The sequence below is a fragment of the Suricata suricatta genome, chromosome 1 (assembly GCF_006229205.1).
Source record: "Suricata suricatta isolate VVHF042 chromosome 1, meerkat_22Aug2017_6uvM2_HiC, whole genome shotgun sequence".
Taxonomy (NCBI): Eukaryota; Metazoa; Chordata; class Mammalia; order Carnivora; family Herpestidae; genus Suricata; species Suricata suricatta.
The window spans coordinates 190,136,922-190,154,728 of NC_043700.1; the positions used below are offsets into that span (position 1 = coordinate 190,136,922).

The following is a 17,807-nucleotide window of genomic DNA, read 5'->3' on the forward strand; positions in this document are numbered from 1 at the left end:
TTTTTTTAATGTTTACTCATTTTTGAGAGATGGAGAGAGATAGAGCATGAGCAGGGCACGGGCAGAGAGAGAGAGAGGGAGACAGAATCCAAAGGAGGCTCCAGGCTCTGAGCTGTCAGCACAGAACCTGATGCAGGGCTCAAACTCACGGATCACGAGATCATGACCTGAGCTGAGCTGACATCCGACACTTAACCAACCGACTGAGCCTGTAAATTGGCAAGTTTTATGTTCTACTATCTTGTCTCAATTTTCAAAAGCTTAATTATGTAATATACCAAAAACCATTTGAATTGCATGATATAAGAATTGTATCTCAATAAAGCTAGATTTTTGTGTTTGTTTTGATTTGTTTTAATTAAACACACGAATCCCGGCCACTGGGGCCTCAGGCTGAGCCCCTTCGTGTTGGCCCAACTCAAGGCACGGGCCGGTCCCAGAGCTTGCGTGCACCCTGGTGCACAGATCTCTGCTGACACACAGAGGAAAGGGAAGCCCCCCACACTTCCTCTGAGGCTGGGGACCCAGGGGAGCCTCTAACGCACCCCAATGCTCCCTTGCTCCAGAGGAGAACAGTCTGGAAGGGGAAAGGTCATTGTCAGGGACTCAGATTCTAAGGCTGACTTCTCCAAGGTGCTTCTTTCTCCAGCAGGGGCGCAGCCTGTGGAGAAGGGAGTCAGGCGGGCAGGGGCACACAGGCTCGGGAGAGTCCTAGCAGCGAGACTCAGGTCCCTGAGCTCCCGGCTGAATGGGGACAGTGACAGCACCGGGACACCGCCCGGCAGGCACACTGGGCTCACTCAATGGCAGCCCAGCTTCCTTCCCTGCATCACGTTCACTCAGAGCATGGCATCCACTGCCCAGGGGGCAGGCGCCGTGTCTGGGACCGGGCCACTGGGCCGTCACAGTTTCCAATAAAACTGCCTCCGTGAGGCCCGAGCAAAGGAGATGATCCCGGAGGTCAGCATGTCCTTGGAGTCAAGCCGAGCAGAAAAAACAGCCAGCTCACCTGTTTCTCTTCTGCTGCCCTCCCTCACCGCAGGGGCCCTGGTAAGAAAGGCCCAGTCTACCCGGTGACACCTTCCCGGCTGCGGGCAGTGCACCTGCAGAGGGGGAGGGGCGGGGGCGACCCACACCGCCCGAGCAGGTCTGCAGGAAACCTATTCTACCCCCTACAGAGAGCTCCTATCACCTCTTGTCTCCTGGTTTTATTTTTTCCCAGCTTTACTGAGCTATCATTGACATATAACATCACGTATGATTAAGGGGTGTGAGTTTAATGCATCGATTTGATAACGTTCAAATACGGCACAATGATTGCGGCCACAGCGTCAGCTAACATCTCCACCACGTCACAAAAGTGCCAACTCTTTTTGACGTTGAGAGTACTTAGGATCTACTCTCTCCGCAACATTCCAACATATACACACCGCGCAGTGCATGAGATCACAGAGCTTGTGCACCTTATCACCGGAGGTTGGTGCCCTTGGACCAACACGTCCCCGCTGCCACATCCCAAGCCCCTGACAACCAGCACCCTAGCCTCTGTTTCCGTGACTTCGGCCTTTTTAGATCCCGCTTAGGAATGAGATCGTGTGGCGTTTGTCTTTCCCTGTCTGACTTATTTCACTGAGCACAGCGGCCCCAAGTTCATCCCTGTCATCACAAACTCCGTACTCAAGTCGGCCAAAGTGCAGGATGCGTTTTGTACGCTGACCAGGACACGGTCAGGAAGGCAGAATGCGGCTCTCCGCAGAGAAGCAGCAGCTCCAAGGTCACACAGAGCCGAGTGCCGAGCCTGGCCGGACCGGCCGTCTGCGGTCCCTGGCGCGGTCTCCCATCCCATCTGCTCTTCCACGGCGGACCTGGCCTTTCCCACATCTGGAGGCAGAGTCCACATCCCCTTCAGCCTGGGCTGGCTGGTGACTCAACCGGAGTCACACAACTGGAGAGGGGACTCCTGGGAGGTCGGGAAGTCAGATCTGCTGCCGGCTTATTCGGACCCCGGAGACCACCAGCCTGGAGGGGCCAAGGTGACCATTCCAGGGGAGTGTTCCCAGCCTCCCAGCCGTCCCCACCACGCCCAACACGTGAGTGAAGCCGTCTTGGACCCTGTGGACCAGCCAGCACATCCCCCCCCACTTACCATGCAGAGCCCATTTGCCCCGCCAAACCTGCCCGAGTTCCTGACCCTTAGCACCAGAAGCCACAATAACACAGGCGGCGTCTTCCGTCACCATGATTTAGAGAGCTTCGTCAACTGCAACACCCACCGGGTGACCTCAGGCGTGTACCCTGACCTCTACGGGGCTCTGCTTCCTGATATACAAGAGGGGGTCACCCCCCCCCCCACTCCGGGTGGGTATAACGTTCCAGCGGGATCACGAACATAGGTCTCGTGACACCGTAGCAGAGGAGAAATGGCAGCGGGGCACCTGGGTGGCTCGGCCGGTTAAGCGTCCGACTCCTGCTTGGGTCATGATCCCACAGCTCGTGAGTTCGAGCCCCACACCAGGATAGCTGGCGTCCGCGCAGAGCCTGCTTCGGCTCCTGTCTCCCTCTCTGTCTGTCCCTCCCCAGCTTGTTTCTCTCTGTCTCAAAAATATATAAAAACATCAAGAAATATTAAAAGAAAAGAAAGGAAGGAAGAAAGAAATAGTGGCTCTCTTGTCACCGTCACCCCCACTGTCATTTCCCCATGAAGACAAGAGCGTCTGTAGGTGCAGACGGAGGTTCGCAGCACACGTCCTCCGGCAGAGCCGAAGCCCGTGACCACCAGACACCCATCAAGACGCAATAAACGAGCCAGGAGTCTCCACGAGCCACAGCTGAAATCGGTCTATTTGTTTCTTTCTTTTTTTTAAATATTTATTTATTTTTTAGATACAGAGAGAGACAGATCATGATGGGGGTGGGACAGAAAGGGGGAGACACAGAATCCGAAGCAGGCTCCAGGCTCTGAGCGGTCAGCACAGAGCCCGACGCGGGGCTCGAACCCACGAACCGTGAGGTCATGGCCTGAGCCGAAGCCCGACGCTCAGCCGACTGAGCCCCCCGGGGCCCGTCGATCCTTTGTTTCCTAAGCAAGAAAGAGCAGCCCGATGGGCTCGCTGTGACCCACGATTGTACGAGAACTTCACGACACACAGGCATTTACTTTTCTGAGGATCTCCCGTACCAACATTTTTGGGGAATTTTACTTTTATTTAGTAGCCAACACGGTATTCACATCTTTCTTCAAGCCCCTGAAAACTCTCCTATCGTTTCACCAAGAAATCGACCTCCCAGGTGGCCCGAGACAAGAATGTGTGAAATACAGGGAAATACGCATTCACAAGGATGCCCATCACAGCTCCCTTTAAAACTCCGGGAGTCGAGGGGCGCCAGGGTGGTTCAGTCGGTTGAGCACCTGAATCTCGATTTCAGCTCAGGTCGTGATCTGACAGGGCGGAGCCTGCTTGGGATTCTCTCTCTCTCCCTCTCTCTCTGCCCCTCCTCCACTCACACTCTGTCTCTAAATAAATAAATAAATAAATAAACTTAAAAAAAAAAACACACCCGGATTTGGGATGCCGGAGTCCAGGAGCAGGGAGGACTCTCCACCCTCGGCCCGCTGGCATCTGTGATACCATCTGGGGACAGACCGCGAGGGGAGGCCCAGCCCTCCTCCCCACTCCACCAGGGCTCGCCGACAACCCTCCCCTCCCCCTCCCTCCGCGGCCATGCCCATCCCAGAGCCTTCTCGCCTCTCCTCTGAACGTCTCCCAGGCCCCCTTCACCTCTGCAACCCCCCAGGGATCTCTGGCCACTAGCCAGTCTCCTTCTGTCTTCCCTCTGTGCCTGGACGGATGACAAAGGGCCCTTTCTTGGCCACATCTGCCCGGGGGGCTCCAAGCCCCACAGGTGAATGCTCCCAAAACCATAGCACCAGGCTGGTTCTGGGCGCCGGGAACGCTTTCTCCCCTTCTCCCTCCCTGCCACTTCTCCGCTCCGGACTCGGCCTCTCTGCCCGGCTCCCACGCTGCAAGCCCGTCCCAGCTGGGGGCCCCCCACCCCCGTCTCCCGGCCCCCAGCACCTGTGCTGTGACATCTGGTTCCGTCCCCCTGATTCCAGGCGTTCTCCGGGGAGGCGCTGCGCCCCATTCCTCCATCCCGCACCCCTGCACCCCCCCGGCACACCGACTGCGGGCATCCACCCTGGTCCAAGGAACGAATCCGCACCTAGTTACTGAATGAATCATTATATCTACGCAGTGGACTCTTTCGCAGCCATTAAAAATTATTCACTCAGAAACTGATGATGCGGGGAAACGTTTCGCTGTGTTAAACGTTGTAAAGACACTTCCGTGACCGTCTGCAGGGGGTGGTGAACAGGAAACAGCACAGCTGGACCTCAGGATGGCATCCCCCCCATTCTGCTTTCTGCATTTTCAAACGTTTCTGTAATGAGATGAAATAGGGAAATACAATTAAAATCTTCTCGCGAGGAGCAGCTGAGGACCCACGGAGCTTAGCTCCCTGGCCTGAAGAAACGGGACACGTTGTGACGGATGACATTTTCACACCTTCAGTAAAGAGCCTCTCCGGTGCTCGGTGCTCAGGGCTATAAAATCTTCAAGGTTGTCTTCATCCCCTTCCACGCCGAGAGCCGGTGTGGGGGCCACTCTGATTCAGCCTCGGACTCCAGCCAGCTCACTCCACGCCGGGCTGTGCCCAGAGCAGATGGGCTGGGGGGAGGTCCGCACGGTGAGACGTGCAGAGCAGGCGTGTGAGGCCTGTGTCCCTCTCTCGGTGGTCTGCCGGCTGCCGGCCTTTTCCACAGTGAGGGCTTTGCGCTCTTTCACATTCTCAAGCCGTGGCCTTCAACAAGGAGAATACTGACCGCCATCCCCCAGCCAGAGTTCAGAACATCACCGTGGCCTTGACGCGCGGGAGGGCCATGTGAAATAAGAACAGGGAGTCCTCGGGGGGGGGGGGGGCGCATAAAAATGACTGCACGCTCAAACTGTTCAAAATGATCTTGAGAATCAATCTGGCAATTACAAATGTTCTGTGACTTAAAAAAATTTTTTTAAGTCATTAAAAACTCTATTGGGGTGCATGGGTGGCTCAGTCAGTTAAGCGTCCGGCTTCAGCTCAGGTCATGGTCTCACAACTCATGGGTTCGAGCTCTGCATCGGGCTCTATGCTGACGGCTCAGAGCCTGGAGCTGCTTCGGATTCTGTGTCTCCCTCTCTCTCTGATCCTCTTTTACTCATGTTGTCTCTCTCTATCTCTCTAAAATAAATAAAAAACATTTTTAAAAAAAATTTTTAAACTCTCTTATTGATGGTTACAAGCGTACAGGGAAATGAAAAACAGTAAAACCAGTATTTGTTCAGTTCAGTGATTCAAAGCATTAGAAACCCTGAGAGAAATCAAGTGTTTCGTGTCTTTATACAAAGAAGCGTATGAAACGCCGTTTGAAGGCTGCTTCTCCCGCCGGTGGCTGGCACCTCATCCGGGCCTTGGAGAGCCGTCTTCCCAAGATCAGATCGGCCTCCAAGATCGAATCCCTTTGTGCTCCCGATGCGGCGAAGCCTCTTCCAGAGTCCCGTCCTCTGGGGCATCTCCGTCCCTTCGGAGCCACTTTCTTCAGCTACCAGGGCAGGGTCTCCCTCACTTGGTGCCTGTGGCTACACAAGACTCCTCAGGCCGGAGCTCCGATGCCCCCGGGACCGGCGATTTCCTCTACAAGTCCGTTCGCTTTCTACCCCCGCTTCTCCCGGAGGACTCTTCCCACTCCCCTGCTGAGCGTCGTCTTTGTTGGCCCACCCCCTCTTCTGATTTTCCATCTTCGTAAAGCGTCACGTGGCTCTCCCGCAGAGAGACAAGGAGGTAACGTAGCACACGCTCTGCTGTCTGTGTGTGACCCGCAGCGAGAGACACGGAAAGAGGTGACCTGGCAGGCTCTGCAACATGCATCTGTTCTTTTCTTGGCGATCTGTACACTGAAGACTTACTAGCAAGGTTTACACTCGACGTAACTCCCTCAAGTCTGACCCGTGTGGCTGCGGGTCTGGCCCGATGTCACTGGAGCCGTGAAGAATCCGTGGGTATTTGAACTTTGCAAAGAGAAGACTGCTTGTGCCCAGGGAAGCTGGTCAGGGGGAAAGGTGGGACTTTTCCGCTTGGTCACTCGACTACATGTGTACCCAACACATGGTGGGTGGCAGGCGCTGAGCTGTGTAGAAGGAAGCAGGTGGGTCCCCTGTGCGTGTCTCCTGATGGTCCAGAAGGGACCGGGTTCCAGCCTTGTCTTCTGATCTGAGCTGAATCGCCCTCCTGGCCAGGACTGGGAATTAGGATTCTTTGATTATAAATAACAGAAATTGACACGGGGTAACATACAGAAGAAGGAAGTTCTGGAAGACTCTGGAAGAGCTACAGAAGCAAGGAAAGCGCAACAGCTGGACAAGGGGCCTCGGAAGGAAGACGAACTGGGTAGGACTAAGAATTCAATCTGGGAATCGTGACTATTCAAATTATCTATTGCTGTAAAAACAGCATCTCAAAACTCAATGATGTAACACAAAACCCCCTGCTGTTGTTCATGAACCTGACATCTGGCTAGGTCTTGGCGAAGAAGGATGCCCCAGGTCTGTTAGCTGATGAAGGGTGAGGAAGATTCCAGAAGGAGAGAGGAGGCACGTTCCCGGGGTGACTCCCAGGATCCGCACAACCACCGGTTAGCCTTCTAGACCCTCCTGGCCAAACTCGGAGCCGGACACAGGTTGGCGATGGTGGGGGTGAAACCATAATCCTTCCAAAATAGTCACAAGTGTCACCCATTGGGCAGTCAGTGGGTCTGAAAATGGGATAGAGGGCTGGTCTCAATCAGGAAAGACGTAAGAGACAGAACACCCCGACGCAGGTGCGGGACTTGGGGTCCTGGTTCAAGCCCTGCAGCCATAAAAAGGCATGTTTGAGACAAACAGGGACCTTGCCAAGATGGATGAGAATTCAGATGGGAAGGAACTAGTGGCCCTTCTGTTCAGACAGGGGTAGAAGCACTCTAGCCCGCTGCAGCGGGGTGACGTGACCGGAGTCCTGATTCGGCTGAAAAATTGTTCAGTCTGGGGCACCGTAGTGGCTCAGCTGAGTTCGCATCCGGCTTCGGCTCAGGTCATGAACTCGCGGTTTATGGGTTCGAGCCCCGCATCGGGCTCCGTGCTGACAGCTCAGAGCCTGGAGTCTGCTTCGGATTCTGCGTCTCCCTCTCTCTCTGCCCCTCCCCTGCTCATGCTCTGTCTCTTTCTCTCTCTCTCCTTCTCTCTCTCAAAAATGAATAAACTCCAGCAGCAGCAGCCTCAGGGATCAGGGCTAGGACCTCTCCAGGGTGGAGGAATGAATGCAGGAAGCCAAGCCGGAGCAATCCCGGCCCTGAGCTGGCGAGCTGGCGATCCTGTCCCTGCTGGGGGCAGCCAGCACCTCTAAGCTGCCTTTGTTCTGCTTCAGTGGGCCCTTCAGCCCAGGGTCCTGGAGGACAATGGCCCCCATTGTACAAGGAGGCAGAGCCTGTCCTGGGCAGCACGGTGGCTCCCAGGTGGGCCATGTACCCAGGGATGGCTGGGAACTGCTTCCTGGGCCCAGTGGAGGAGCCTGAACGCTGTCAGGAGACAAGCGTATGTCCCTTTGCACATGCTGTTCTTCCTGCCTGGAATGGACTAGAATGCCACGTCCCAAAGGGCATCGCCCTCTGCCCTGTTGAATGCCACTCCCTTCAGTGACAAAGCACCTGTGCTCTGCAGGGCTGTGACACTCGCCCCGGCCCCCACCCCCTGTGCTGCGGAGGGGAGCCCTTCTCTGCCTGGCCCATCTCAATGGCCTTCAACCACACACACGGATATGACTGACGGATTGCCGCATGCCCAGTGTGAGCTACACCCCAGGCAGTCCTGGGTTCAAATCTCAGACCCTCCTAGGCAAGGCACCTGATCAGAACTCAACAGATCTCCTGTCCCCGTCCTGTTGGGTCCCCCTCCCAGTCAGGCGTGTGTGTTCTGGAAGCAGATGGCCGCTGTGTTCAAACCTCATATAGTATAAATGGTTAATTCTAATAATGGCAATTATGCTTGTTTTCTAATTATTTAAAAAAAATTTAATGTTTATTTTTGAGAGAGAGAAACGGACAGAGTGCAAGCAGGGGAGGGGCAGAGAGAGAGGAAGACACAGAATCCGAAGCAGGCTCCAGGCTCCGAGCTGTCAGCACAGAGCCCGACGCAGGGCTCAAACTCACAGACCGTGAATTCATGACCTAAGCCTAGGTTGGATACTCAACTGACTGAGCCACCCAGGCGCCCCTCTAAGTATTTAAGTCCACACGGGCCATTGTGCACAATGGCTGCGGGACACCGGCGCAGTGGAAACGAAGCACCTGCCTCGCAGGGCCTGGATGAACCAGCAGGACCCCCTAGGGCCGTGGGTTGCAGATTCCTCCAGCAGCTCACTCTCCCAACAGCATCCTAGACCCTGGGAGAGACAGGCCCCCACTTCGAGAAGGACCAAGCCTGGCTTGCGCCCACAGCGCTCTGGAAATGTGCCTTCTAGGACCTGAGCGTTTTGCCCCAGAGGCAGTGAGACTGGAGAAGGGGGGCTCCAGGGGCTGTCCCGGAGAGCAGAGGACAGAAGCAAATGACAGTGTGTCCCAGTGGGGAGGCCTGAGCAGGGAGACCCTGAGGGCTCATGGCAAGTGAGCGTCACCAAAGCAGAGCCCCGGGAAACAGGGTGCTGGGTGCGAGTCAACACCTGAAACAGGGACCCAAGGGACGCCTTCCGACACTGTCCTCCTAGCCAGCGGCGTGGCAGCGTGTAAGGCTGGTGGCCCATCCGTCCCTCCCCTGTCCCTTCCTACCCGGATTCTCAGGCCTATGACTCCACGGCCCGCCTGGGTGCCCACCCCAACCGTGCCCAGACTTCCCAGGTTCTGCCCTTTTAACAGAACCCCAGGCCCTCACCCCCCCCCTCCCCTGCCCCAGCAAACACAGGACCAGCTCCAGAAAGATCCGCCCAGCAAATGAATGAGTGAGAGGCTGACTGAATGACAGCAATGAACTTGCCCTTCAATGTTGCACATCCAGCATCTAACATCCCCCTGGCATAGATGCGGGCGGGGAGGGGGGGGGGCGGGAGGGCAGTGAATGTCTATTGAACAGAAGGGAAAAAAATATCCTATCTCATCAGTATCCAGACATGAATTAAACCAAATACTTTTCATCTATGATATTTGCAGAGGTCAAACACATTAGGGCATCGAATGCTGATCAGCATGTGGTAAAACAGAGCGTAATTTGGCGAGACGCGTGGAGAACATCAAACACATTCATCACTTTTGCATAAAACTGCAAGCATAGGGTTCTGTCCGAAGAAATTATTCCAAAGCTGCTGGGGTTGGGGGGGGAGGGGGTGGGAGTAGGGAATCTTCATACACAAACAGTGTTCATTCACTCGGTGTTAGTCATTCAAGAGAAAAAAGCCACCTAATTATCCGACAACGGGGTGATTAATTGAATGGTGGCATATCTATCACAGGGACAGCACCCAGCCACTGAAGTGATGGGGTCTGGGGGCGGGACTGAGGTGACCAGTTGGGCAGCCCTGCCCCCTGCCAGGATGGGAGGCCCCCGGGGGAGGCGGACAAGAGGGAAATCAAAAGAATCTGCTTTATTGATGGGAATGTTGGGGCAGGGGGTGGGGGGAGCTAAGGACCCCTCGTCTACTGCCCCTCAGCTTAGGGCTGTGGGGAGACAGGTCTCAAGGCTGGAATCTGAAGTGACAGACTTGCAGCCCCCTCCTTAGAACAGCCCCCAAGGGGTGATGGGCCCCATGGGTGGGGGAGAAGCAGGAACCTTTAATACTTTAACCCTGCCCAATAGGGAAAAACTACCCAATGGGTGACAGGCTCTCACCAATTCTACCAATCCCAAAAGCAGTGGGAGGCGGGCCAAGGAGTCTCACCCCCTGGAATTCAGCCTGTCCTGCTAGTAAAGTAGGGCCAGTTCCATCCTTTGCAGGGCCCTGTTCAAAAAGCAGAGCAACTAAAATATAAACCTTTTTCATTTTCCCTATGACTCACCGCAGTGTTATTTGCTACCTAATGCCAAAGAAAAACTACACGTTTGAATTATTAGTGTGAATTCTGCCAGTCACCATTCTATTATGCAATTCCGGCGTGAAATGCAAACACAGAGCATTCAACGGGAATGCAGAATCACCGAAATACACGATTCCATCTGGTGGTTCCTACAGGCGTGCATACTTTATTCCTACCAGCACAGTGTGGATGCTACACCAACCAGCTCATCTGGCTTCATTTTGCGCTTTTTTTAGATGTTTATTTTATTATTTTTGAGAGAGAGAGAGTGGAGGAGGAAGGGCGGAGAGAGAAAGGGGAACACAGAATCTGAAGCAGGATTCAGGCCCGAAATGTCAGCACAGAGCCCCACACGGGGATTGAACCCATGAACTGTGAGATCATGACCTGAGCCAAAGGCAGACGCTTACGGACCGAGCCACCCAGGCGCCCCTCATTTCGCTTTTTGATGCGTGCACATTCTACACACTCTCCTCTACCCTTGGCTCAGTGATGAATAAGGATTGTCCTTTCCTTCTGGGTCACCATCATTTTCAGCATCAGGGATTAGCTCACACAAGGACGGAATGCGGCCAAGAGGGGATGACAGGGCTCCTCGGTCCCTCGCGCTCTTTGCTGTGTCATTGCCTCCTCTCGGCATCCAAATCCAGTCTGGTTCAAATGGAGAAGCGTGGCTTCTCCGGGCCACGGGCGCCCACCGCTGCCTCCAGGGTCACGGACACGCTGACCCGCCGTGGGAGCACGGCACATGGTGGCCCACGTGTGCAGGAGCTCAGGGACACTCAACGCAGACACAGGTGTGTGAGGCAGCCACACAAATCAGCCGAAACACGCCTTGCACGCGTCATCTCTGCTCAGATGCCCACTCCACTGTCTCATCAGACGTCACTTCCATAGCCTGGATCCAGAGAGAAAATCATAAAAACCCCACAGAGCGACAGCGGAGCACAGAACCCAAACCAGTGCTTCTGGGTGTGGGGCCCACGTGACCGCATGGATGGCACGGACCGCCAAGCCCTGGAAAACTCCTGTAAGCTCGTGCTTACACAGTCGCCTTCAGGGCACCTGGGTGGCTCAGTTAAGCATCCGACTGCAGGCTCAGGTCACCATCTCACAGTCGGTGAGTTCGAGCCCCTCACCGGGCTCTGTGCTGTGGACACAGAGCCTATTTGAGATCCTCTGTTCCCCCCACCTCTCTCTTGTCTCTCCCCTGCTTGTTCCCTCTCTCTCTCTCGCTCTCAAAAATAAATTTAAATAAATAAATAAAACAACAAGTCGCCTTCACAACGATTTATCTAGAGCGATGACAGCTTTCACTAAACACAGACACAGACGAGAGCATTAAAAACAAGGACCATCACAAATGGCTGACAGTGGCCATCTTTGGGCGACTTCTTTCTCATCCCTCCGTGCTGCGACTCTGGTCCTGGCCATCAACCCCCAGCCTTTCACACAGCCGGGCTTCCCGCTCTCCAGACCCAAAACACCCCTTCCAGAATCATCCCCTGGCTCCGCAAGCTTCAAGGATAAACACCAAAAGCTGGAGCAAGTTACAACCACCAGGAGATGCCACGCACAGATTTTATTAGAATCTGACTCCCATCCCGCAGAGAGAACAGGAGACCAACCGTAGGCTGTGGCTGCGCCAACCTCTCTGTTTGGACTGGGTAAAAATAAACCAGCGGGCTGGGGGTGCCTGGGGGCTCAGTCGGTTAAACATCAGCTTTAGCTCAGGTCATGATCTCACAGTTCGTGGGTTCGAGCCCCGCGTCAGGCTTGGTGCTGACAGCTCAGAGCCTGGAGCTTCTTCGGATTCTGTGTCTCCTTCTCTCTGCCCCTCCCCTGCTCATCCTCCATCTTTCTCTCTCTCAAAAACAATAATAAACATTAAAAATAAACCAGTGTGCTGCTTCTGGAGTGGGGTCCGTGGGGGCCGATGGTTTGGGGACATGGAACAGCCACAGTAAGCCCTCCACACAGGCAGACCTTAGGAGTCACATGGCCTTCGCTCCTGAGGGCCGTGGGACCACCCAGTGTAAGGAAACTGAGGCTCAGAGAGGTGGGGTGACTGAACCGAGAATACCCAAGCCTCTCGCACTGCCCCTCGCCCCTGGGACGGAGACTGCGCGAGTCTGCGAAAGTCCAGGACGGCTCACCGAGGCGACACTCTGACATGGAAGCAATGGGGGTCAAGACCGAGCAGGCTGCAGCTTGATTTTCCAAACCCAAAGCTGGCTCTCTCCACTCTCCTTCTGGGCCAGCTCCAGGGTAGCGTTATAAGGGACCCCCTCCTGGGGGGAGTGGGGATGGGGTGGGCTGGCGATGGCTCCAAGGCTACCCTCACTCTAACCCCTGAGAACGAAGGGACATCATCGCTGGCAGACAACGTTTATTAAGTTCTGACTGGGCCCCGGGCCCTGCGTTTCATGCCCTGGGTTCACGGAGAGCGTTCCTTCCAGAAGGGCCGTGTCCATGTTCACGGACACGCAACAACATCAAACACCACACATCCCTCGAGTCCAGCGGTCAGCAACCCAGAGAAGTCACTCAGGTTCCGAGAGACGGGGTGACCTGCCCAAGATGGTGACCCAGAGCCAGACCCCACGGGGCACGCGGGACCTCACGTGGCCGGAATGCCTCCTCGGGAGGGCCGAGGAGGGGAAGGCAGAACTCAGCAGCTCTGACCTGAGTGCAACAAAAGAGACCAGCGAGGATTCCGACTCAGAAAGTGAACAAACCAAACTCCTTCTTGGTTCCATGGGTCTCAGATCTTGGCCGCGGGTGACGGGGCAGCTCCCGGTCTTCAGGGAACCAGGAAAGGGGTGCGGTGGCTACACGTCACAGAGATTCGGCTTAAGGCGTGAAGCAAAGAGGAAAAGTGCCGGCTCAGGGTGGTGGAAGGCCAGAGGTGGGTGGACACCAGGCCTGGTCAGCCCGTGGAGTCACAATGTCCCCTGCCGCCACTCGTTCTCGGCTCGGACGCCAACAGCGTTGTTGGCTTAGGACTCTCCCCCTTCATGGTCTCAGGGTGGCTGCCGCCAACCCTGGGGACCTCCCTGCTCCTTCACAGAGAGAGCCCAGCCTCCCACAGCTCCACTTTCCACTCAGCCTCCAGAGCTCTTCCCAGGTCCGTTCTGGGACCAGTCACTGCAAGACGGGTGCGTTAGCCTTGGACCAAGCTGGCCCGGCCTCTGGCCGCAGGTTTCTGACTGAGAACCACAGCTCTCTTGAGAGGCCAGGGGCTGGGTACTGGGGAGATCAGTCCCAACAGCCCCAGCGTGGGGGTGAATCTGGGTGCACCCCGGTCCCCCACAAATAGCATGCCTCGGCGGCCTGGGCGGAAGGCTGACATTATCCCCACACGGCCCGTTCAAACCAGGAAGACAATCCCATGCTGCAGAAACTGCCCAGATGCTGGGTTCAGACAGGCCTGGGACGCCCTCCTGACCTGAACCATTCCTCAACTGAGCCCCCCGCTTCATCTCCTCAACCATGTAACCGTGGGGACCCACAGATGGCTCTGAACCACATGCCACCCTGAGGACTACGGGAAACGGCCTCTGTTTCGTTCCGCAGATACAACAGGCACGTGTATATGACAGCGTTTAATGGCTGAGATGCCCCAGGGAGGGGACTGTGGTTCTGGCAGAAAAGCAGGCCCTCAGGTCCCTTAAGCTGCAGGGCCTGGGAGTGACTGCTTGTTCCCAAAGACACCCAGTGACTGCCACCATGTCTCCCTGAGGCACGTGCCGCCTGCCATGGGCTGTGACCCCCATGCCTGCCCGGGCCAGAGCCAGCAGAGGGTGGGCTCCGACAACGCTGCTGCACGAAGGGGGATGAAGGGGCTTGCGGACCAGACTAGCCTCCAAACGCCTACTTCACTCACCCAAAAGCTGAGCTCCGTCGCTGCACCGAGGGAACTCGGCCAGGAAGCATCCCTCCTGGGCTATATCTGGCTCTTGAAAAAGGTCTAGAGACTTCCTGGCCCTCTCCTACCCCTGGAGACCCTCTCTCAAGGGTCCAGGTCCTTCTACTGTCTGGAGAGACTCAAGTATACTGCTCTCCCCAACACCCACCCAACCTTTCCAAGTTCTCTACGCCCCAGGGTGACCTGCATCCATGCTTAGTGATCACAACAATCCTCCATCAGCTGACATGAGCCAAGAGTTTAGGAGAAAGGAAAAGAAAGAAAGAAAGAAAAAAAAAAAGAGCTGCTCTAATTCATACCAGGGTGTGAATTACTAACAAAACCTTCCCAAAGTATTTAAGATTTTATAAGAAGAGATTCAGGAACTCGAGCAGGACTCCCACTGGCAAAGATGACATTTAACTTGAGACCTAAAGGCTGAGGAGGAGTCAGCCATGAGACGAGCAGGAGGTGGATATTCTAGATGGAGAACACAGTTAGTGCAAAGGCTGTGAGGCAAGGAGAAGGAAAAACTGACCTGCTTAAGGAACAGGAAGTAGACCAGAGCCACTGGCGTGCAGCGAGTGAGCATGTGCAGGCCAAATGACCAGGTGGAAAAGGAATTTGTAGAGCTGGGTCTTTTGCAAAATCTCGGCATCCATATTTGCTCATGGAACTCTTCCAGGAGTCTTTTAAATGATACCAGTACCAGAAATCAAAATGAAAAAAAGTATACGAGTACTATTTATCAAATGCCTCCAGTCGACCAAGCACTGTGGCTGGATGGATGCCTTCTACATTAGCATAATCACTGATCATCCTAATCGTAACAATGTAAGATAGTTATTATTGTTTCTCCCTTTACGAAGGCAGCCAGTGAAGCTCAGACAGGTTTAATAACTTGCCCATGATTACACAGCGCGTGAAGGGTCAGAAGCAGGATTTGAACACAAGTCTGTCTGATGTCCAGATTTGTGACCTCCCCTGGGCTCAGCACAGAATACAGGATGCAACACTGCAAAAGTCTGGTTTTGAGTAGCAAGGCCAGAAACCTTATATGATTCTTTTATTTCTCTTTTACTACTGTTTTAAGTTTACTTATTTTGAGGAGGAGGAGGAGGACAGAGAGAGAGAGAGAGAGAGAGAGAGAGAGAGAAACCCAAGCAGGTTCCACACTGTCAGTGCAGAGCCGGACGTGGGGCTCGAACTCGCAAACTGTGAGGTGATCACCTTGGCTGAAACTGAGAGTCTAACACTTAGCTGACCGAGCCGCCAGGGGCCCCTAAACCTCGTGATTGTAACAATGACTGGTATTGCTTCCTCTGCTAGCCGCCCCCCCTTGTCCCTCTGCGTCCCAGCCCCTGAGCCCTATGCCCTACGCAGGCTGGCACTCAGCCAGGGGCATGGACCAAGGTCAAGCACTGACTTCCTCACCTATAGAAAGGGAGGCCCCAGCACACAGTAGGTGCTTCACAGACTTCAACTGCCAGTTCACAATCTACGGTTCCCAGGTGGCTCCTTCACCCACCTGGCCCTCGCAGAAGCCCCAAGACCTTGTACGCCGGATGGCTATTATGCACTCCCGCTGTACAGACCAAGACTTGGTGAAAACCTTCCCCTCAATACCACACACAGAGCTCCCGTCTAGAATACAGGCAGCCCAAGGGCAGAACCCTTGTCTAGACCCCGGGACTAAAAGTGACTGGCACACAGTAGGTACACAGTATGTTGAAAAACTGAAGAGGAATTAAAAGCATCACTCTTACTCGAACTAGCACTTCCCCCTGGCCCCCCTCTGCTGAGAGCTGGTAGATCTGTGAACGGAAGCTGGAAGGGGGGTGCAGACGGGATGGAGAAGGAATGAACGTGTGCTCGTGTCCACTGTGGGTGAGGCACGGGGCTTTTTACTTCTGATCACCAAGTCCTGCGCCCTGTCCCACCCACCACCCTCCATGTAGAGATGAGAAACCAGGCTTCCTGCACAAAGCCAGGCCAGCGTGACCTGCCAAGATCCCCTCTCGGCCAGAGCCACATCACTGGGGCACCTGCCAGCAAGCCAGAGGCCCCTTTCAGCCTCCGCTGCCAGGCAGCCTGCCGGCAGAAAGAACGCAATGATTCTTCCCCAGCCTCACCAAGGCAGGCGACAAAGGGCCGCTTTCAGCATCCTGGGCCCCCAGAACGCCCTAGCCCGGGGCCAAGCCCTCGCCCGGCCAGGCTGCCCGGCCTCCTCCTCCCCCCCCACCCCTCCTCCACCAGCAAAGCGTGACTCAGCGGTTCTTCTCCGGGGAGCGGGAAGCGCCACCCCGCCGCATCCCTCCGCCCAGGTTACACTCCCTGCCTCCGCTCTCCGGACAGGACGCCAGGGTCCCGCCGGTCAGCCGCTCCCCGGCCTCCGCAGGGGCCCCGGCTACCCGCTCGGCCTCATTTCCGGCGGAGCCAGGCACCGGAGCGTCGGACACCACCCAGAAGTCAGAGTCACCTCCGCCAAGCCCACGCAGGTTCCCTGACCGCGGGACCCACGCGCGCCAGCCCCGCGGAGCGCGAAGCCCGGCGCCCCTCCCACGGGGGCACCCACCAGGGGACCTCTCGCTACAACCCACACTTAATCAGCCAGTCCTGCAGCCCCTAGGGAAGGTGCTAAACGCGGAAGGTCTCTGGCACAAGTGTCCTCATTGCTGCCTGCGGACACCCCGCGGCTAGCTATCCCCATCTTCAAATTAAGGATTCGCTCCACGGGACCCTGGCTGCGGCTTGGGACCCGTGCCCACCGTTCTCTGGGCGAGGTGGAGCAGAGAGAGCCTTGGAAGTCGCCGGTCCATCCGAGAGAGGCGCTGACCCTCTGGATCCCACCATTTCGGGGTGGGGGATGGGCTTGGGCCTCTAGGGCCGATTTGGGGGGATTCCAAATGCAGGGCCCTTTAGGGATGGCATGGCCCACTTTTTTTTTTTTGGAAAATTCTGACAGTTTGGGGCCAGCTCCTGGCCCTGTCTCAGTATAACGGAGACAGGTATAAAAGACCAAGCCCAAACCAGCAGCCTTCTCCCACCCACGAGGGACCCCTGCCTCGGAGGCACAGGGAGGGGCCCAGGACAGCGAGCCTCTTGGGGGGGAATCTGGAAATGGATTTTTCTTCCCCGCTGGATCCCTCTTCGTCTCCGGGGAGTGGGAAGCCTAGAAAATTCTGTAGGCTCTGGGCAGGGCTGAAATGGCAAACCCAGGCTTCTAAGCCATTTAATTTCCCCGGATTTTTTCACCAGATTAGCCGCAGTTATGGCCTTTCTACAATTTGATGGCCAGGGCCATCTCGGGATGCCTCCGGGCCTGGGGGTCGAAAGCCGCCCGCCGGAGGGCGGCGCGGAGGAGGGCGCTGGGCAGCGGAGGCCGGCGCCCTCGGGCTCCCTCCCTCCGGGACCCGGGGCGGGGGTGGGATAGGGTGGGGTGAGGCGGGGGTGGGGGGGGGGGGGGGGGGGGGGGGGGGGGGGGGGGGACACGACACACAGCGCGCGGTCCAAACCTTCGGAGGGCATTCGGTGCGACGGCATCCCCACGCCGCGGCCGGCCGGAGGGGGCCTCAGACAACACGTACGTTACCTTCAGTCACATAGCTGTGGTCCCGCAGGAAGCTGTGGTTAATTTTCCGCGTGTCCGTGTCCTCGCCCATTGAAGGCCGTGCCCGGTGCCCTGGGCATGCCCCGCCGCCACACACCGATGCAATCCGCAGAGGTCGCGCCGGGCGCGCGGGCCATGCCGCCGCAGCCTAGCAGGGG

General features: G+C 56.1%; 1 protein-coding gene across 1 annotated transcript in view; it reads right to left on the bottom strand.

The window, feature by feature from the left end:
- The window catches only part of PPP2R2C (protein phosphatase 2 regulatory subunit Bgamma), a 126,799-nt gene extending 108,998 nt beyond the window's left edge, over positions 1-17,801 (bottom strand). The window contains exon 1 of the mRNA XM_029952490.1: positions 17,632-17,801. Coding sequence (XP_029808350.1) covers positions 17,632-17,701 — 70 coding nt within the window. The 5' untranslated portion in view covers positions 17,702-17,801. The remainder of the gene's footprint in view (positions 1-17,631) is intronic.
- Between the last annotated feature and the right edge of the window lie 6 nt (positions 17,802-17,807).